Raw genomic sequence first — 21,662 nt, forward strand, 5'->3', positions numbered from 1 at the left:
ACAAATCTTTACCACTTTACATCCACTAGGATAGATAAAAGTCAACAGTGACAACAAAAATGTAAAGAGTGGGGCACCTGGGTGGCTCAGTCACTTAAGTGTCCGACTTTGGCTCATGTCATGATCTCACGGTTCGTGGGTTTGAGCCCCGCATTGGGCTCTGTGCTAACAGCTAGCTCGGAGCCTGGAACCTGCTTCTGATTCTGTGTCTGCCTCTCTCTGACCCTCCCCTGCTCACACTGTCTCTCTCTCTCAAAAAAATAAATAAAACATTAAAAAAAAAAGAAAACATGGTAAGGATTGCCTGGCTGGCTTAGTCGGTAGACCATGAGAGTCTTGATCTTGAGGTTGTGAATTTGAGTCCCATGTTGGACAGAGAGATTACTTTTTTTTATTAAAAATTTTTTTAACATTTATTCATTTTTGAGAGAGAGAGAGAGAGAAAGCACAAGCTGAGGAGGGTCAGAGAAAGAGGGAGACACAGAATCCAAAGCAGGCTTCAGGCTCTGAGCAGTCAACACAGAGCCTGGCATGGGGCTCAAACCCACAATCTGTGAGATCGTGACCTGAGCCAAAGGTGGATGCTTAACCAACTGAGCCACCAAGGCATCCCAAGACTACTTTTTTAAAAACGATAAAAAGTGTTGACAAGTATGTGGAGAAATTAAAATCCTCAAGCATTGGTGGCTGGATTGTAAAATAGTGCAACCACTTTGGAAAACAGTCTGACAGTTCCTCAGAAAGTTAAACATAATGGTAACTCCATTCTTACAGGTATACTCAAGAGAATTGAAAACATATGTACACATAAAAACAAGTATACAAGTGTTTAAAGCAGCATTATTCATAATAGCTAAAAAGTGTTAACAACCTAAATGCCCATAAACTGTTGAGTGGATACATAAAATGTGGTATATCTATACAGTGGATTTATCAAGCCATAAAAAGGAGTGAAGTACTGATACATGTTACAACATGTATCATGGATGAACCCTGAAAACATTACATTATGTGAAAGAAGCCAGTCAAAAAAAGCCACATATTGTACAATTCCATTTATGTGAAACATCCAGAACAGGCAAATCCATAGAAACAAAAAGTAAATTCATGTTTCCAGAGGTTAGGGGAAGGGGAAAATGGGGAGTGACTGCTAATGGATATGAGATTTATCTTTAGGGTGATGGAACATTCTGGAATTAGTGGTGATAGTTGCACAACATTGTAAATATACTAAAAACCTGAATGGTACAGTTTAAAAGCCTGGATTTGTGGTATGTGAATTATATCTCAGTAAATCTGCTATTTAAAAAAACGTGATTATTATTTTTAAAATGTTTATTTATTTATTTTGAGAGAGAGAGCACACGTGCACGAGCAGGGGAGGGGCAGAAAGAGAGAGGGAGAGTGAATCCCAAGCAGGCTCCATGCTGTCAGCACTAAGCCTGACACAGGGCTTGATCCCATGAACTGTGAGATCATGACCTGAGGCCAAAATTAAGAGTCATATGCTTAACCGACTGAGCCACCCAGGATCCCCAAAAACTTTATTATTTTAATCCACTGAGATTTTGGAGTTGTTTGTTACCTCACCATAACATAACCCATCCTGACTGACACATTCAGCCAGGCTATCAATCTAGTGCATGGGCAGAGTAAAGACATGTGCAAACCAGCAAATACTCAAAAAATTCAGAAAGCTATGAAAAAGTGTGTCCCACTAGGATGAGAGAATAACTTAAGAAAGAAGAAGACATAGGATCTGGGGAACAGGATCCAACACGGGAGACAGACACAGGGAATTCTAAAGATGATGGTGAGGGAAAGTTCTGGGATGGTAGCTGTGCTCCAGGGCTGGGGAGTAACCAGTGTAGCCTGGACAGAAGGCCAGAAGGGATATCCCCAGGAGAAACAATAAAACTGGTAAAATACCTGATGGATTTGAATCTGGTGGAAATTGTATTAAAAGGAGTATCACAGGGTTCCTGGCTGGCTCAGCCAGAAGAGCATGTAACTCTTGATCTCAGGGTCCTAAGTTCGAACCCCACGTAGGGTGTAGAGATTACTAAAAACAAAAACAAAACAAAAAAAACCAAACTTCAAAAAACAAGAGTATCGCAGAGCTACTGAAGGATGTTGGAAGACTTGGTCAGACTTTTAAGATAAGCAAGCAAATGAAAAAACAAAGCAATTCCTAACTTACAGTAAAACACAAAATTTTATAAGAAAGGATATGGAATGAGAGTACAGCTGACCCTTGAACAACGCCAGGATTAGGGATGCAGACTACTCTACCTTGCACAGTCAGAAATCCATGTATAATTTTTGACTCCTTCAAAAGTTAACTGCTAATAGCCTGCTATTGACTGGAAGTCTTACTAATGGCATAAATGGTTGATTAACACATATTTTACATGTTATAAGTATTATATACTATATTCTAACAGTAAAGTAATCTAGAAAAAAGAGAATTATTAAGGAACTTATAAGGAAGAGAAAATACATCTATAGTACTACACTGTATTTATTGAAAAAAATCCACTTATAAGTGGACCTACACAGGGGTGCCTGGGTGGCCTGGGCAACTGACTCTTGATTTTGGCTCAGGCCATGATTCCAAAGTCATGGGATCAAGCCCCAGGTTGGGCTTTGGGCTAAACATGGAGTCTGCTTGGGATTTTCCCTCTCTCTCTCTTCCTCTGTTCCCTCCCCTACTCACACTCTCTCTAAAATTAAAAAAACAAACAAGTGGACCCACACAGTTCAAATGTGTTGTAAAGGTCAATTGTATATTACTTGATATGCAGTGGAAAAAATATACATCATCATAATAAAGAAAATAGTGAATATGGATTTAGTCCCCAGATGAGGTGTCATTATATTAGGAGAACAGAATGCAGAAAAGGCAGAATGAGAGAAACCTAAACTCCTGTGCATGATAAACAGCAGTAGCAATGTCTGAAAGTGATGAATTGGGAATTTTGGGAGAGAGAATCTAGGAGTCTGGAAGAAATGACACATGGGGTAAAAGTTGACTTAATAGACAACATGTCAAAATGAAAAATTCAAGGGTTGCTATTTAGAAATATAGAGGTTAATATTAGTATAAATGACCAAAAAAGAGCACTTCTTGTCCCATCTCTCCCACCCTTTATTCTCTCTCCCTGGCACTTATTTTGGGCCAGATTTCTGCTGTTTTTCTATTTATTCTCCCATCAGTGCCATATAGGGATTTTTATCTCTTCTCTGCCCTGTTCCTTCCTCAGCACATCAGTCTTACTGTCTTTTCATTCTTTGCTAATTTGGGAGATGATAAATGATTTCTTGCATTTCTTTGCTTATTATTAATGGGCTCAGAATTTTTTACATCTTTGTTTTGGGGGGGTGGTTTTGAATCCAACTTGGCAAAGTGTAAATGGTATCTCACAGAGTTTCTTTGATTAATGGACAGATTTTTTTCTACATCTTTTTTTTTTTTTTTTTGGTCCATTTGGGCAATCATATGTTATAAACTTTCCCCCATCTTCCTTGGGAATATTCATCTTTTTCTTATTGAATTATAAAAACTCACATTAGAAGCACCTGGCTAACTCAGTTAGGTGGAACATGCAACTCTTGATCTCGGGGTTGTGAGTTCAAGCCCCACATTGGATGCAGACATTACTTTAAAAAACAATGTCTTTGAAAACATATATTTTTAAAAAGTTCACACTAAAATCACTACTAACCTTTCAAACGTTACTTATGTTGCACATGTTCCCTACTTTGATGTTTGTCATTTAAGATATGTTTTTCTGCATAGGAATTTTAGATTTTAGGGGTGCCTGGGTGGCTTAGTCGGTTAAGCGTCCGACTTTCGCTTAGGTCATGATCTCGCAGTTCATGGGTTCGAGCCCCGCGTCGGGCCCTGTGCTGACTGCCAGCTCAGAGCCTGGAGCCAATTTCAGAGTCTGTATCTCCCTCTCTCTCTGACCCTCCCCTGCTCACGCTGTCTCTCTCTCTCTCTCTCCTAGAAATAAATAAAAAATATTTTTTTTATTTTTTTTTTTATTTTTTTTTAAATTTTTTTTAATGTTTTATTTATTTCTAGGAGAGAGACAGCGTGAGTAGGGGAGGGTCAGAGAGAGAGGGAGTCACAGACTCTGAAACAGGCTCCAGGCTCTGAGCTGGCAGTCAGCACAGAGCCCGACGCGGGGCTCGAACCCACGAACCGCGAGATCATGACCTAAGCGAAAGTCGGAAGCTTAACCAACTAAGCCACCCAGGCGCCCCAAAAAATATTTTTTTTAAAAAAAAAAGGAATTTTAGATTTTATGGAGTCAAACCTATCAGCCTTTCCATTTCCAGGGTTTACTTTCGTGTCATGATGCTTAGTTTGGAAAATCATGAACAATGCAAAAAGCTTTGTTTTGTGTTTAGATTTCAAGAAAAACTGTCAGGAAAAAACTTTTTAAATCTGCTGCATTGGAAAGCAGTTATAGCACCAAGATCCCACATGTAGCTTTTTGGTCTTTGAAAGCCATACATCTTTTAGGAGGCATAGTGAGGTTACTGTTAAATTGTTTGATCAACTAATATATATTTTTAAAATATCCATTAATCTTTGTGCTACTGGATAAGGTGTAATTTATACAACGTTCGAACATTAAGCAGAAGTCTTAGTGTGGAAGAGACCAGAGCAAACGATCCAGCTCCATCTTCATGACAAGAGGCCTCGAGGTCAGTCAAGATGCCATTGCAAAATTATACTGACGTTGAGATTTTTCTTTCACTTTACAAACCAGCTAGCATAAGAGCTCATTAATTAAAAAGCTGATTTTTTCCCTTTGCTAAAGACAGATCCATTTCTGGACTTAGGTTTCCTTTAGAAAAAAGGAGGCTTACGTGTTTGCTTACACATTAGGAAGGGCTTCTCCTGAATCATTATTGAAACAGTCTTTGATTTCCCTACTCCTTTTCTCACATCACCTCGCTGCTTTTATTTTCTCATCTAAATTGTGTGACTTTGACAATGATTCACTTCAGATAACTTGCTTATGTAAAGAGGAAACATTAACCGTACACCTGATCTTCAAATCAGGACGGTGAGAAGAAGAGAGAAAGAGGGAACGCAGAATGGCCACATTATTTCTAGAAGCCCAGTCACATGAAGCCATTGGGCTCCACACTCCTTGTGACTTCTTCCTCCTGTCATTCCCCGCCCTTCCTCTCCAGAACCAAGAACCGTTCACCTTTGTGACATCACCTGTAGTGCTAAGCAACAGACCTGGGGCTCTCTTCACCCCCATGAGCCCCTGGAGAACATTGGACCAAGGTGCTCCAAGAAAGAAGCTTTGCTGCAGAGGGAAGGAGAGAAGAAGGTGGACGACATGCTGCGGGTTGTCGTAGAGTCAGCCAAGATTAGCCCACCCCGAAGCCCCCCACCCAGACCCTGCGTGTCCATCTACTTCCAAGGTGAGAGCCAGGCTCCTGGATGGGAGAGGGGAGCCCCAAGAGGGAACATGCAGTCAGTGAAAAAAAAGACTTATTGGTGCCCTGCTCTGTAAAAGATGCCCTGTGTGACAGAAGAGTTAGGTGGACACCATCCAGTTCTTTAAAAACTTACCTTTATTGCTATTATTTCTCCTATTATGACATCTCTGCCTGCTGTTTTGTTTTCTGGGGTTTTTTTTGTTTGTTTTTTTTTTTCAGGGAAATGGCTATGGGGAAAAGAGAAGGTTAATACTTCTCAAGCTGCTTCTGTGAACTAGGGCTGTGCCACAAACTGAGGCCTAAAAAAAAAAAAAAAGTACTTGCTTCATAGGATCAAAGTGAGGATTTTAAAAGATAATATATGTACAGCTCTTTGTACAACATCCAGTAATGACCATTCCATCCTATGAGAGCCTTTTCATAAACATAATGATTTTTTCTCCTCACAACAATCCCACGAGTCAAGTTTTATTGTCTCCATTTTTTATAGATAAAGAAAAGTGTCCAAGAAGGTTGGGGGATGAAAGGATTTGGGGAAGAACATGAATAAGATGAAGAACATGAATAAGATGAAGTGTGTCTATGTAACACAGAGCTGGGAGCATAAAGGGAAGAAGGCCAGGAGAAATGGACGGTCTGTAGGTGGAAAGTAGGGGGAGGTGGATGCAGGCAAATGAGGTTGCCCAGCCCATGTGGGAGCGAGAAAATTAGGGCCAAAGAGAGAGAAGACACAGTAGTTTCTATAACAGACATGATGAGGTATCTTCATTTTTTTTTCTGGGTTGTAAAACGGTGCTCACTGAATGTGACAACACTCCTCAGAGAGTGGACATCTGGGACTCCAGGGTCACAGAACCATACATGTTGATGTCCCCAGGTACAGGTGGAGTGGATGTTCAGTGTGTATTAGCCATGAGCCAGAGGGTAGCTTGATTCGGAGCCTTCTTTACTACCACCTTGAAGGTATCATCTTTCTCCTCCCAGAAATACCTCTTACAAAGATGCCTACATCCCAGACTCCTGGGCTTACCCACAGATTTACCTACAATTTCTTATAACTGAATGTTTGATATTTTTTACTCTCTTTTCACCTTTCCAAGCCCCTCTTGCCCCATATACCATCCACTCCCCTGCACCCTTTTCCACCACCCAGCTTGCATATGCATTCTCTATCCCCCTCTTTCACATTCTTTCTTTGGGAAGGATCTTAAAGTAATTTAGCAATTTAGAGGTTCTTTGCAGGGCTATAGATTGTTCTTTGTTCAAGACATTTCTGGAGGAGGGGGATTTTAGTGGATGCAGAACTCTCAACCCATTATAGATGTTTTGGCATGTCTTAAGGTAGACCAGACTTTGCTCTGGTAACAAATAAACCTTTAAATCTCTATGCCTTAACACAATAAAAGTTTATCTCTTATTCATACAAAGTCCTACATCGATGGGGCAGCAATCCTGAGTGGCTCCTCCAAGCAGTGGTTTAGGGACCAGCTGCTTGCTGCTTTTGGCTGTAAAGTCATCCTGGAACCACCCTGCCCATAGATTGTGAGGGTGGATGTGTGGAGTGGAGAGAGGAAGAATGTCTTGGGAGATTTTAGGAGCCGATCTTGGCAGTGATGAAAATCGCTCCCACACCACATTGGTCAGAATGAATCTTGTGGCACCACCTGGATGCAAGATGGCTAGGAACTACATACCATGGAAGAAAATGAAGCAAACACATTATCTGTCAGATGGGATAATGTTACTCTTAGAAAAAGTGAGAAATTTTGAAAAGCTCGGAGTTCAGAATCAGCTTCATAGCACATCTCCCAAAAATCCAAATGTAGATTTGAAGTTTTCTTAGAGTCCTCCCTCTCTTTACCACACTTGAACCTAGACTTTGAAATATTCCCTACTACCAATGACAGCCCCTTGGTACCTTTGCAGATGTCAAGAGGAGAACTCGTGAAGTAGAAGGGAATAACCCCACATGGAATGAGGTAAAACACATCAGGACAAACCCAAAAGAAGCAATGACACCCCAATAGTGAGGTTGGGTCCTGGCCATGTGCAGAATTCTAGAGAGAGGGCAGGGAGCCTCATAAGCGTTCCCCAACGCCAAGGCATCTCAGCCTGGGAGGAGCCCATGAGCCCATATGGCTATACAGGCCTAAGGGCCACAGCAGCCACATCTGCCCAGAGCTGTTCTTGGCCCTTCCCCTCCACTCTGGGGATGGACTATGATATGGCCCATCTTGTCCAACCTGGCCATCCTGATGTTCCCAGAAACCTGAAGCAGAGACGGGGCTCCCTATGCAGAATCCCACTAATCTTCCATCCATTCATATCCCCCCATGCCCACCCTGAGTCCCCAAACTCCTTAACTAAGACGCTCATGGTATTGCAGTCACATTGCAGAGCCCAGATAGGATGCTCAGCACCTTGGTGAAAGGTAGTTAATGCCATCCTCTTAAGAAACCAGACTTGAGGGGCACCTGGGTGTCTCAGTTGGTTAAGCATCTGACTTCAGCTCAGGTCACAATCTCACAGTCCTTGGGTTTGAGCCTCGCATCGGGCTCTGTGCTGACAGCTCAGAGCCTGAAGCCTGCTTCAGATTCTGTATCTCCCTCGCCCTCTGCCCCTCCCCCACTCACACTGTCTCTCTGTCTCTCAAAAAATAAAATAAAGACAGAAAAAAAATTTTTTAAAAAAAGAAAGAAACTACACTTGAGAGAGGTTCCTCAGTTGAAGACAAACACCATTCCAGCCCATTCCCTGCATCTTTCCTCATTTCCTAGAAGGGTGGGAAGGAGAGGGTGGAGGAAAGATGCTGATCTCTCCATGCCTCCCACAGACGCTAATCTGGCACCTCTGGGACTGCTCCTTGCAAGATGACTCTCTTCTGCAAATCATCCTTCGGGACATGGGCACCATAAAGAAAGAAAGGTGAGGCAGAGAGAGGCAGGAGGCTGACTCTCTGACCAAAAGCCACAGCACATGCTGCCTCTCCTGTCTCTATCCATAGCTCACTCAGGTGGCAAGGACCATACCCTTTCCAGCTGACTAATGGGGGAAAAATGGTGGGGGGAGTCTGTGGAAGGGTGGTGAGGCTGGGTATGCAGACTAGAACCAGGAACATGGGAAGCCAGAGGCAGTTCTGTCTTTTCTGAAGCCACAGGATCTCAAACCTCTGCTTCTCTCTACCCAACCCTGGCTTCCCACCATGGCCCCATTCTAGTACCCAGCAGAGACTAACATCCACTGAGACTGAAGCTAGGGTATCCCAAGTCAAAATTCCTAGGGTGGAGAATCTGATTGGCCCAGCTTCCATCAGGTGTCTACCCCTGGTCCAATCAACTGTTACTTGGCACTGTTCCCATTCAATAAGAGTGTCAAAGTGAGCTTGGAAAGGAGCTGGGCAGGGCAGAGCCAGTAACTGGGGCACCCAGTGCTCAGAGCTCCAAAGTCAATTCCCAGAGACATGAGAGCCCTGCATTCTCTGGTGGATGCTTCACATCACTATGTTCTTCCTTCAGCCTCTCTGTGTGGACAACATTGCCTGTAAGAGAGAAAACCCTAGATAAAGTCATGCCTGGGAAAAAGACACGCTTTCCCCCTGGCTCAGGATCTTATATGTGTTCTTCATCTCCCCAGGTTCATTGGCCTGGCTACAGTAATGCTCGAGCCCTTGGTGCAAAATCCAAGCAAGGTCCTTTTTGTGAAGGACCTGACCCTGCTTAACTGTGCCATGATGTCCACAGATGTGAGTTGTGTCCCAAGAAGGGTGGCTAGAGGAGTGGGGGCAGCTGGTGAAGCTAGGCTACTCCGCTTTAGCAGAGGCCCAGTGCCTTCACCAGAGAGCACTTCCTGCCCTAGAAGGCCCCACCACACTGCCGTCATCTCCCTGACATCCCTATCCTGCCATCCATCCACCCTCCCACCCCCACATCCACCCATTTAGATTGATTATTTAGTCAGTTGTCCGTTGAGTGTCAACAACTGTGTTAAGCCTGGGATGCAAAACTGAATGAAGCTCATGGTCCACTGATACCACTCACAGTGACAAGTGCTCCAGCACAAGGGTCAGGAAGGCTAGGTCACTGAGGTCGGGAGGAAGTGAATGATTCCATGTGGGAGGTAGCAGAAGGCTTTGTAGAAGATGTGATTAAGATAGATAGAGGTAGACAAAGACCAACCAAAGGAGAATAAGCAAAGGCTGTTTATACAGAGCTGGCTATGTATTTCAGCAGACACTCAAAGACAGGCAGAGGAGGGGGAAAACTACAGTGGAAACAGGGAAGGCTCTCTGTATGCCCTAATTGAAGGCTATTGGTGGGGGAAGCTATAAGTGGATCAACTAGAAGCTGGGCATCCTATGTGATTGGTGAGGGATGTGTATTTGAATTTCTCTGGCTGATCCTAATTGGAAAGAAGGGACAAAAAATAGGGAAGCTATCAGTTATTAATTAAGTCCTGGCTATTTGGGGCCAGTTGTTATAGGGATTATTGTTTGGCTTCCTGGACTGGTTGCTAGAGGCGTACTCTGACTTCCTACAAGGCTGACTTAGAGATAGCAGGCTGGCTTCCCAGGCTGGTTACTATAGATATATTGGGTTGGTTTCCTAAATTGATTGCTGCAGATTGTAGGTCAGATCTCATTTTTATATAAGGTCTGGCCATTTTCCATTTATATATCGAGTTTCTCAGTGGGCACAAGATTGCTCAATGGACAGGAAAGAAAGACAATCCCAGGCAAGGGTGTAAGGTACATGTGTGAGGGCTGGAGGAAGAGAGGGGCAGACAGCAGGTGCAGGGAGGGTTGGCTGCTGCGCTGCTGGCACACGGGGATTGGAAGGATATAAAGGGGATGGTGGGAGAGCTGAGACTAGCTGAGACCGGGGACCAGAGGTGAATGGTCTATGCTAGTGAGTTGTGACTTTACTCTGATTGGTTAGGGCATTTACACAGTGTTTAGGGGGCTATTCTGGGAAAGGTCTGGAGTTTGGATGGGTAGTGAGAGCACTTGGAGGCAAGAGGTTAATTAAGAGGTATTTGCAGGAGTTCTCACTTAAAGTCAGGAGATGTTAGGCTAGGAGGATTGCTGTTGGCATCAGCAGTTCTGGGCTGGTCCCAAGGTGCCTCTCCCTCTCCTCCCCACCCCACCACACCCCCTTGTCACCACCACTGCCATGTGCCTCTTCTGTTCTCCAAATCCCCTCTGCTATAACCCATTGCTCTTCTCCAACCAGTTCAGAACCTCCCTCCACCCCAGACTTCACAGGCCCATGGCGTGGCATGGCCTGGTACCATGGCCAGCATTGCTCCCCACAGGGGGACTAGGCATGAACTCAGCCAGGCCAGGTGAGGTTCCAGTGTTATAACGTGGCCAAGGATTGGAGAATTTGGCTTAAAGCTCCCCTGCCTTTGCCTTGCAGTGCACTGTCACCCTACAAGTGGCTCTTATGAGAAACAAAGATATTGAAAAGATAGGTATGTACTTGAGACTTACCCCTGCTCTTCTCCAAGTATAGCTGGATGGGCTCTTTGGGACCTTTGAGGCCTATCCCTCGAGGCCTACAGAAAGATTATGACCAGGTTAAGGTTTAGAGGCCAGATCTCCAAACATGTGGCTGTTGTTATCTGTCCCCCTCCCAATATTTCCACTTGCCATCTCTAGACATAAAGCCCACCCTCCAATGGCTGCAGATGGAAGCAAGGATGGCTGTTTCCAAGAACCCCCACATGTGGGGTGTAGGGCCCAGGGTTACTGAGAGAGAGAGGGAACCTATGTTCTAAGGAGGACATGTGCCCCTTTTGGGGCCTCTTGGCCATGGTTTTAGTCAACACCTAGTCACTAGGAATAGAACAATGAAATGGGAGCCAGTGCCTCAAAACCTGAGCCTCTGAGAGCCCACCCAGACTGTGTTTCCCCAGGTGATGGTGACTTTCTGGGCATAAGTGCACGAGAAGTGGCACCGATGGTCCCCAGCTCCGCCGTGTCCAAGCCTCTGTCTTCAAAGCCTCAACACTTTCAGGTGAGGACCTTCCAGGCTGAAAGCCGTCATGATTCACCTGACTCTCTCACTGCATCCCCAGTCCATCCCCATCTCTCCACAAAGTCATGGCAAAGGGCCAGAGCTCTTTTGAACCCTACTGCATCCCTTGCTTCTCTGGGCACCATTCTGAACCACTTCTGTAAAAAGTTGAAGCTAGAGACAGCTCCAGTGAGCCAATAGGAGGCACTGTTGGCTGTACACCAACCAGCCCTGGCAAGGACTGGGGAGGCGGAGCAGAAGGCCTGGACCCCACCCTTCAGGAGGCAACACAAGGTTGGCCATGTGCAGGGCAAAATGAGCTGTATGGGAGAGGATGAGGAGAGTTCCCACTATGACTTCTAGAATCCCCATGCCATGGCTTACCAACTTCCCTCTGATGCATAGCCTGTAGCCTGACATTTCTGCTATGGTTTTGTCTGCTCCCCAGCCTGCCACTTGCCCAGGAGACTGGGCACCATTCTTGACTGCCTTCTTCCTCACCCTACCCTTGCATCCAATTGATGGCCAAGTCCTAGTGCTTAATATTACCTGACCACCCCCACCTCTCCATCACCACATCATTTCCCTGGCCCAACCCACCACCATCACCTCCCTGAACCACCTCATAGGCTCCTCCTGAGTATCTAGCCTCCAGCTTTCTCCTGTCCATTCTTCAGTCAAAGTGATCTTTCAAAAGTGTCATTCTTACCTTACTATGCACCTTACTTAAAAATGTCCTTAAAAATGATGACACCCCCCCCCAAAAAATGAGGACATCCATGACAGATGGTAGCTATACTTGTGGTGAGCAGAGCAGAACATATAGTTGTCAAATAACTATGTTGAATGCCTGAAACTAATGGAACATCATGTGTCAACTATACTTTAATTAAAAAATAATATGAAGCATATGAATCATATCCCAGGCCCTTGATAACACAAGCCTATTCCTCCAAGCCTCTCTGTCTCCTGCCTCTGCCCTTCCTCATCCTGCTCCACATCCTGGACACCTTGAAGTTCCCATTCTCAAGTTTCTCTCTCTAGCTGCCACATCTCTGCACATGCTGTTCTTCCTTTGGAGTACCTTCCTTTCCTCTTCCTAGAGGCCCCATCCCTTTCCATCAGGCTAGTTTGCCCAGGATAGAAGGTCACTGTGCCCAAATCACTGCCCTTCCTCTGTAGTAGAGGTTAGGACAGAATTCGGACATGCAACCTATTTGCCAGGTTTGGCCCACTCTTGTCTCTGAGGGACAGGTAGCTGTATGTGTATCAATCCTTGAAGGGTCCCTAAACTTGATGGATACAAGTCTTGGAGAATGGCTGGTCCATAGCCTGGGTTGGGAGACCCATATGTGATTTACTATCTATAGTAAGATGACAAATTTCCATGACTCTGCCCTACTAGCCACTGCCATCTCTAGTTCTTTCTCCCCTTAGGCCTCAGCCAGCTTGGGTCTTTCCTGGACTTTGCCTTGCTCTTCCCCTCCTGCCTTCTAATTCTAGGCCCAGATGTCACAGCAGCTTTACTGAGTCCCAGTAAAGTAATAAAGGGGAAGAAGAAATCACAAATCAGGAAGTAAATCACAGATCATTGATTCAATTGCATAGAGCTTTAAAATTCTGAATTCCTTAAAAAGATTGTAGACAAAAGTGAAAAAAACAACAAACGGGGAAAGATTAGACTTCATTCTGTATTCTGTAACAAGTCCATAGCAATTGAGAAACACTTGTGTAGCAATTAAGTCTATACAAGATGGAAAGGACAAAGCAGGGGCGGGGGGGGGGGGGGGGGAACAGTTTCCAGAAAAGGAAACAGAAGGAGCCACAGCCTGTCCAGGACTTGTCTTTAGGCTGGCAGCTCCCTGTGGGTCGTTCTGTTTGCAATAGATGCCTCTTATCAGAACACTTTGTTCTTTAAGAAAAGAGTCTCTGTTGGAAAAGGGGGAGTCCAGGCCCCTGTGTTCCCTGTGTTCCCCTATACAACATCAGGTTCCCCTGTGTTCCCGTATAGGTCCGAGTGAAAGTGTATGAAGCCCGACAGCTCATGGGCAACAACATCAAGCCGGTGGTGAAGGTGGTCATTGGAGGCTACCAGCAGAAAACACGGATCAAGATGGGAAACAACCCCTTCTTCAATGAGGTGGGCCGCACATGACCTCCAGAGCTGAACAGGGCACTTGGGCCAAGTGGGCCAGCCAAGGGCTGGGCGTTTCCTTCAGGCATCAGGCAAGCTTGTTTCTTCCACAGACACTGACTGAGCATTGGCCAAGCACTGCTTGACACTGGAAATACAGATGAAATAATTTGAAGCCTCACATTGGAGGAGTCAGTAGACTGTGGTGGGATCAGCATGTGAACACGTAAACAATGAGAATGAGATAAGACTCAGGTTGACAGAGATCTGATCTGGCTGTGCTGTTAATACAACCATGAAATGCAGGCCCAGACCATGTATGTCTTGTCACTGCTGAAGCCCTAAGCTGTAGTATTGTGTCTGATGCACAGGTGGAAGTCCATAACTACTCACTAAATTAATCAGTGAACAGACCAATAAATAAAAGATGAAAGCACAGTGGAAGCAGGGAGGAATGGGTGGACTGAGGAAGGGCTCCTGGAACCTTGAAGGAAGAATCTACCGGTGAAAGAGGAACGTTGTGGAGAATTAAAAGTCAGGAAAAAGCAACTGTGTCTTCAGATGCCTAGAAATGAGAAGCAGCAGGACTTGGAAGAACTGTAGATATGAGTGTGGCTGGAGGGGAGTGGCTAGAGGGAAGCCTGCAAAATGCACTGGGACCCTGTCATGGATGACACTTGGGAGCCACGGAAGGACTTAATTAGGAGAGTGATGGGGCTGGGTTTGCATTTGGGAAAGAGGGTTCTGGCTGTAGCAGGGGCTGGGGTGCAGTGGACTGATGGGGAAATCTAGAAGGAGGCAGAGGCTTGGGTCTCCATCCCTGGGCAGCTAGCTGGGCCTTGAGCCACACACATGACAGATCCTCCTGGGATCCCCTACCCCTGCCTTTTACCCAGGCTAAACACCCTTCTGGAGCCTGAAAGGCCTCTGCTTCTGGAGGCAGAGCATAGGCATGAAATGGGCAAGGGCTGGGGAAGAAGCATACTATTCTGAGTCTTCAGGCTTACTGAGTCCCTGGATGAAGTGGTAGAAGAAATGTCATCCAACCCCTACCCTCATTCTTTCTGCTTCAGATCTTCTTCCAGAATTTTCACGAGGTGCCTGCAAAGTTCTTTGATGAGACTATCTTAATCCAGGTGAGGAGCCAAGCAATATGGATCCATTTTCTTGTCCCACCTCAATTCTGGGAAGAACTTCAGCTCCCTCCCCCTACCTTTGGAGCCAGTCACTTCAGATGGTCCTTCTGACTCCAAGGCACAACCTCTACCACCTTCATCACTCCCTGGCAGCCCAGACTTCCACACATTTATTTAACAAATATTATGGAATGCCACTTACTAGACCCTGAGCTGGGCCCCAAGGTGCCTTCCCATGTGCCAGAATTCTCATGTCACCAAAAGACCCCTCAAATGTCCCCTCAACATGGGACATTCCATTCCCTACCAGAGGGAACCCAGTAACAGTGATGAATGTGTGGTTATCAGATGCCTCCTATGTGCCCAGCATAGGGCTAAGGAGAACAAGGAGGTCTCTCCCTTGAAGAGTGTACATGTTCTTGGGAACACAGGGACAGGGACATGGGAAATGATCAGGACAGCATGCAATGGAGAAAGTTGAGTGCAACACTTTCCTCTGGACTGACCTTTGAGTTGACTAAATAGATTGGACCCTCTGATCAATTTCCTCATTAATAAAATGGAACTAAGATTCTCAACCTTACAGGGTACCTCTGAGAATTAAGTGAGAAGAACTATGTGGAAGTGTGGGCCATTAGGAAGCATTAAATAAATTCTTAGAGAATCCCAAATGTGCCCTTACAATTCTTCCCATGGGGATGGGGGAAATGAGGGGTGTAAATAACAGATCTTTCTGGAACCCCCCTGCAGGTGAGGAATTCCACACTAATGAGATTCAACGCAGAGATCGGGAGATTCCAAGTGAGCTCTGGGTGAAGGAGGAGGTTTGGTGAAACAGTTAACAGAGACTCACCATGGGTTCCATGCCTTAGTCTAGGGGCAAAAACTTGGATTTTCCTGCAGAAATATCCAGATTTGAATCCACCTAACAACTAAGTTAACTTAAGTTATTTAGAATCTCTACTTTCTCATCTATACAATGGGAATAAGTTGTTATAAGGATAAAAATGTATACCATTCATGAAAGAGCTGGGTGCCATGTTGAATACTATGGAAACACTTCAAACCTCTGCTTCCAGGAGATGGAAGCAGAAGATCCAAAAACGCCAACCTAAGAAACACAGAGGAAATTGCTGCCTGTGAGAACAGAAGGAAAGGTTTGCTTTGGAAAGACACAGGCTGGGAGATGAGGAAAGCTGACACTCATGAAGGGCTAAATAAGATTCTCTAAACCCAGGAAGATCAGGAAAAGGTAGTGTTGCCAGATTAAATACAGGATGCCCCATTACATTTGAATCTTAAACGACAGGTACTTTTTAAATACAAGTATGTCCCAAATAATTACATGGCTCCTAATGAATACTGCAGGGGACATACATATACTAAATATGTAGCCATTGTTTATCTCTGGTTATAACTTAAATCAGCATCTGTATTTTTATTTGCTAAATCTGGCAACCCCTGGAAAAGGCTTCCACCTTGGGAAAGGCACATTTAGGACAAATGAAAGTAAGGTTTCTTTCTCATTACTTGTAATAAGCGTATGAAGAGTCACGACCTATCCCTCAAAGAAGCAACATAGGCTTCAAAATGAGAGATTCTAGAGAGGTTATATGGCAGGTGGTAAAAAATGTGCTTTCAACAAAGACAACTGCACAATTTCCAGACAAGGACCAATGATATGAACTGTTAAATAAGTTATAGACATGAGAGAAAACTGAGACTTTTTAAAAAGTAATAATAATTTTTTAAATGTTTGTTAATTTTTGAAAGACAGTACAAGCGGGGGGACAGGCAGAGAGGGGGGGTGACAGAAGATACTAAGCAGGATCTGTGCTGAAAGCAATCAGCCCGAGCCCTATGCAAGCCTGATGCAGGACTTAGGCTCACAAACCGTGAGATCATCACCTGAGCTGAAGTTGGATGCTCGACCAACTGAGCCACCCAGGTGCCCTAGTCTTTTTTTTTTTTAATTACTTCTTTGGAAAATTTCAAACATCCACAAAAGCAGAGAGAATAATACCATGAATTCCCACATCCCGATCACTCAACTTTAATTCATTGCCAGTGATGTATTGTCTATACCTGCCTCCCCCCTTGGAATTATTTTGAATCAAATCTCAGACATCATATTTTATTTTTAATATTTCAGTAAATATTTCTAAATTATTTAGAATAATAATTTACTATGTTATTAGAGTATACTCTAATATACTCTAATATACTCTAATATATCTAGTATACTCTAGTATACTAGAGTGCCAGTCACTGCCCATTCTCATCAACTCTTCATATGGTCCACTTTTACCTTAGCCATTCTATGTGTAGAGCTATCTCGCTGTGATGTTAACTTACACTTCCCCAGTGACTCGTGATGTTGAGTATCTTTTCATGTGCTTATTTGTCACCTATATATTTTCTTTGTTGAAGTATCTGTTTAAATCATGGGGCGCCTGGGTGGCTTAGTCGGTTAAGCGTCCGACTTTCGCTTGGGTCATGATCTCGCGGTTCGTGGGTTCGAGCCCCGCATCGGGTTCTGTGCTGACTGCCAGCTCAGAGCCTGGAGGCTGTTTCAGAGTCTGTGATTCCCTCTCTCTCTGACCCTTCCCTGCTCACGCTGTCTCTCTCTCTCCTAGAAATAAATAAAAACATTAAAAAAATTTTTTTTAAATTTAAATATTTTTCTCATTTTCATTGGGTCACTTTCTTACTGCTGAGTTTTGAGACTTTTTTATATATTTGGGATACAAATCCGTTTATCAGATATATGACTTGGAAATATGTTCTCCCAGTATATGACCTGTCTTCCAATTTTCCGAAGTGTCTTTCAAAGAGCAGAAGTTTTGCATTTCAATGAAGTCTACCTCATCAAACGTTTCTGTTATGGATTGTGCTTTTCTTGTAGCTAAGAAATCTTTGCCTACATAACCCAAATGGGTAACTGAGTTTTTTTTTTTTTAATGTTTATTTATTTACTTTGAGAGAGAGAGAGAGAGTTGGGAGAGGAGCAGGGAGAGAGGGAGACACAGAATCTGAAGCAGGCTCCAGGCTCTGAGCTGTCAGCACAGAGCCTGACACGGGGCTCAGATTCATGAACCAGGAGATCATGACCTGAACCAAAGTTGGATGCTCAACCAGCTGAGCCACCCAGATGCCCCAAAGGGGTAACTTAGTTTTAAAGCAGGCCTAACATGCATAATTTGGGGACTACTCTATGGAACCTTCAGATGTGGGATACAAGGATGATCTGAATATTTTGCGCTGCCTTGCCTCATGCCCCCTTCAATCCTGTACCACATCCCTTGGGCCTTAGTCAGAAACCCTCTTCCAGGGGAAGGGGAAAGCCCATAGTCTCTTTGCCAGCTCCTTCCTTGACCATCCTCTTCCCTAGGATGAGAGATATCTTTCTCAATCCAGGAACAGGGAAGAGTCAATGCTGAGTTGGCCAGGCACTGCCATATGGTGCTTAAGGATCCTTTCAATCCAGACCTGCTCACATAATTACTAGTTGTAAGACTTTAGTACCTTTTCTCACACCAGGTACCCTCCTCTGTAGAGTGTAGGTAATAATGGACCAACTTCTAGGCTGTTGTAAAGAGTAAAGGAGTTAGGGCAAGGCAAGTTCTCAAGCACTGGTGGCTAATACTGTCAGTTTAGTACTATTGCTTGTTGGTATTGCAAATCTTGGTTGATGGTCCTTACTAATCCTTATTCTACTCTTGTCTTTCCAGACAGATATTGGGTTTATCTACCATTCTCCAGGTAAGTAACAGTTGTTGCAAGTATGTGTGCCCTCTGAGAAAAAGCAGACCAGTTATCCAAACATCTCAAAACTCCTGTATGTTCAGCACATGGGGGGAAAGTAATAGAGGGTATGAATTATTTTCTGTATTTGATAATATTTATAATCTTTCTCTGAAAAACTCAGAACATCCCTTTGGGTCAGATGCTAACCTTTTATTGCAACCTGGCGTTGAATTTCTATTTTTTGAGGCCAGTATTGAGGGACTGATATTTGAGTAGAGGTTTCCACTGTAACCATAACACACAACCTGGCCATAGCATACATACAAGGTTAAGATATGAACTTAGTGTTGGGGAAAATGCTTGCCTCTCTCAGATCAGAATACTAATAACTGTAGGCTCCCAGGACGGGAAAGCGGGGCGGGGGGGGGGGGGGGGGGACAGGTGTGGTCTCTATTTCCTAAAGGCAATGGCTGGTAGCCTGGGAGTGCACTAGCTTTGCCTAGTGGTAGAAGTGATTCCCATTTTCCTCTGCTACTGTATGGAAACCAGAATATAGGAGACACATTTCCACACCCCCCTCCTGGTTTCAGGAAAGAAAGATGGAGACTGAAGGCCAGTCTCCCATAGGCCCTCTGCCCCTCCAGGTCACACACTCCTGAGGAAATGGTTAGGCCTCTGCCAGCCAAATGAACCCAGCAGTGGTGTGAGAGGCTACCTGAAAGTCACAATCTGTGTCCTCAGTGCAGGAGACCAGGCTCCGGTGAGGCTACCTTCCATACCCCAATAACATTTCCTACTGTATCTGCTTCTATAGGGCAAACTGGGCCCTTGGTGTGGCCACTGATCTTCACCTGCTTTAATTCAAACAGTGTCACTCAAGAGTTGTTCATCCCTCCCCCATACCAAGTAGAAGGTCGGGGAAGCAAAATCTGATGGCCATGGGCCATGACCATCCTATGACTCTGACTCTATCAGGTCTGTGGTCTCTACAGGTAGATCAAAAGCTGCCCTATGGGGCTGATGACACCAGTATTCAGATCTTCAGGTCAACGGTGGTTCCAATCAACATGGCCTACCTACAGTTCTTCATCTACTGCGCAGAGGACCTTCATTTCAGTTAGAGTCAGGGTTGTGGGGTGGGAATGGCCCTGGAGGTTCCCTACACAGTGGCAACCTGGATTCTTATGGGGCTTCCCTGTTCCATTTTGATGCTAGCCTAAGATTTGGGGGGGGAGGAAAGGGTGAGACTGAAATTCACCAAAATTTGTTTTATAAAGTCCCTACAGAAACCCTTTAAAATGGGTCATATGCCCCTGAATGCCTTTGATGCCCAGATGCAGATTCCATGGTTCCCTGTGCTAGCATCCACCCATCCCTACTGCCCATTATGTGCCATGACACATAGCAGCACATAGAGATAGAGGGGAAGTGGGAGAGGTCTGCCCAGGGGGCACCATGCCAATTGACGGCAGAGGGTTTCAAGTTGTTCTATCACCTCTCCATTTCCTCCCCTTAAAAAAATTACTTCAGTCTCAGAAATCTTATATCTAATCTTATAACTTCTTGTTCTCAGAGAAACAGTACTTAGTGAGTCCTGTGTTGGAGGTGGAACTAATTGGGGAAAAGGTAAGTGTAGAAATGGTAGGAGGTTTAGAGAAACTGTCACCTAGATAGTATGTGTGGAAAGATGGAATTGGTGAGCAGGAGCCCACGATTCAGATCTCAGTTCCTCCATCACTGGACCAGGAACTTTGTGAAGATGGAGGCCATAACGAGTCACCTTGTATCCCAGAGCTGTGCTCAGTGCCCTGCATGGAGAAGTTGCCCACTGAAAGCCAAATATACACGAAGGGCACAAAAGAGTGAATGAGTGAATGAAACAACATGCCCACAAACAACACTGAAACTGTCGCTGTCTTCTTTGAGCCTCGGTTTCTTCATCTATAAATGGAAGGTTTTAGGCAAGACAGCTGCTGACAATCCATGATCCTCTATGAATAGAGAGTAGTGTTTTCCAAAGTGTGCTGATGGATGTTATGTGCAAAAACAAGGATCCTATGTTCAAATTTGGGGAATGGTGGGTTAAAGAGGTTTGTCTCTTTAAATTCATAATCCATAGAATTCATAAACCATGGTTTCTACTATATTCTACCTATTAGAAGCATCATTAAATCCAGCCCATACATAAAAGGAGGGAAATCAGTGTCCACCTTTCAAAGGAAGATATACCAAAGGATTTGTGGATATATTTTAAAACCACCACACCAGCTTGGGTGCTCTGGGTCTAGGTGAGATGCTCTTGGATGATAGGTGGCACACAATTTTCAAAAACTTTATATATCTTTGTGGTTTTCTTAGTGTGTATTATTTTAATATTTCTTTTACATCTTTTTTTAATGTTTGGTTTATTTTGGAGAGAGAGAAAGAGCATGAGGGGGGGATGGGGCAGAGAGAGAAGGAGACACAGAATCCAAAGCAGGCTCCAGGCTCTGAGCTGTCAACCCAGAGCCTGATGCGGGGCTAGAACCCACAAACCATGAGATGATGATCTGTGCCAAAGTCGGATGCTTAACCAACTGAGCCACCTAAGTGCCCCTGTTTTTTTTTTAATCTTTATTTTTGAGTGAGCGAGCGAATGAGCGAGAGAGAAAGAGAGAGAGAGAGTGCCTGCAAGTAGGGGAGGGGCAGAGGGAGATGGGGACAGAGGGTCTGAAGCAGGCTCTAGGCTCCAGGCTCCACACTCCACACTGACAGCAGAGAGCCCAGTGCGGAGCTCCAACTCCTGAACTATGAAATCATGACCTGAGTCAAAATCAGACACTTAACCAACTGAGCCACTCAGGCGCCCCAATTTCTTAGTGTGTATTAGGAAGTTTAACCAGTCCAACCAACCCTTGATATCACCAACATGATTGTTTAGAATTGAGCCAGGTTTAAAAATGAAGTCAAGTGGGGGTGCCTGGGTGGCTCAGTCAGTTAAGCATCTGACTTTTGATCTCAGCTCAGGTCTTGATCTCAGGGTCGTGATTCAGGCCCCGTGTTTGGCCCTGTGTTGGGTGTGAAGCCTACTTTTTTAAAAAAATGAAGTCAAGTGATGCTTTGGGAAAGGGTATTCCATTGTGTACTGCCACAGTTGACATGGTTTTTCTCACTTTTCTAATT

At 44.6% G+C, this 21,662-nt stretch overlaps 2 protein-coding genes across 2 annotated transcripts in view; one reads left to right on the top strand and one right to left on the bottom strand.

Annotated features, from left to right (window-relative positions):
* The first annotated feature begins 5,217 nt into the window (after positions 1 to 5,217).
* The window catches only part of FER1L5 (fer-1 like family member 5), a 54,648-nt gene continuing 38,203 nt past the window's right edge, over positions 5,218 to 21,662 (top strand). Inside the window, exons 1-13 of the mRNA XM_039232428.1 lie at positions 5,218 to 5,451; positions 7,396 to 7,448; positions 8,303 to 8,394; positions 9,103 to 9,211; positions 10,884 to 10,938; positions 11,383 to 11,483; positions 13,495 to 13,623; positions 14,691 to 14,753; positions 15,504 to 15,554; positions 18,485 to 18,515; positions 19,145 to 19,260; positions 19,493 to 19,616; positions 20,074 to 20,126. Coding sequence (XP_039088359.1) covers positions 5,367 to 5,451; positions 7,396 to 7,448; positions 8,303 to 8,394; positions 9,103 to 9,211; positions 10,884 to 10,938; positions 11,383 to 11,483; positions 13,495 to 13,623; positions 14,691 to 14,753; positions 15,504 to 15,554; positions 18,485 to 18,515; positions 19,145 to 19,260; positions 19,493 to 19,616; positions 20,074 to 20,126 — 1,062 coding nt within the window. The 5' untranslated portion in view covers positions 5,218 to 5,366. The remainder of the gene's footprint in view (positions 5,452 to 7,395; positions 7,449 to 8,302; positions 8,395 to 9,102; positions 9,212 to 10,883; positions 10,939 to 11,382; positions 11,484 to 13,494; positions 13,624 to 14,690; positions 14,754 to 15,503; positions 15,555 to 18,484; positions 18,516 to 19,144; positions 19,261 to 19,492; positions 19,617 to 20,073; positions 20,127 to 21,662) is intronic.
* The window catches only part of LMAN2L (lectin, mannose binding 2 like), an 81,594-nt gene continuing 68,321 nt past the window's right edge, over positions 8,390 to 21,662 (bottom strand). The window contains exons 9-10 of the transcript XR_005528478.1: positions 10,958 to 11,022; positions 8,390 to 9,007 (exon numbers count right to left, since the gene is read on the bottom strand). The gene's annotated coding sequence lies outside the window, so the exon portion shown is untranslated. The remainder of the gene's footprint in view (positions 9,008 to 10,957; positions 11,023 to 21,662) is intronic.

Source organism: Hyaena hyaena, unplaced genomic scaffold (assembly GCF_003009895.1).
Source record: "Hyaena hyaena isolate Hyena2069 unplaced genomic scaffold, ASM300989v1 scaffold_64, whole genome shotgun sequence".
NCBI classification, from domain to species: Eukaryota; Metazoa; Chordata; class Mammalia; order Carnivora; family Hyaenidae; genus Hyaena; species Hyaena hyaena.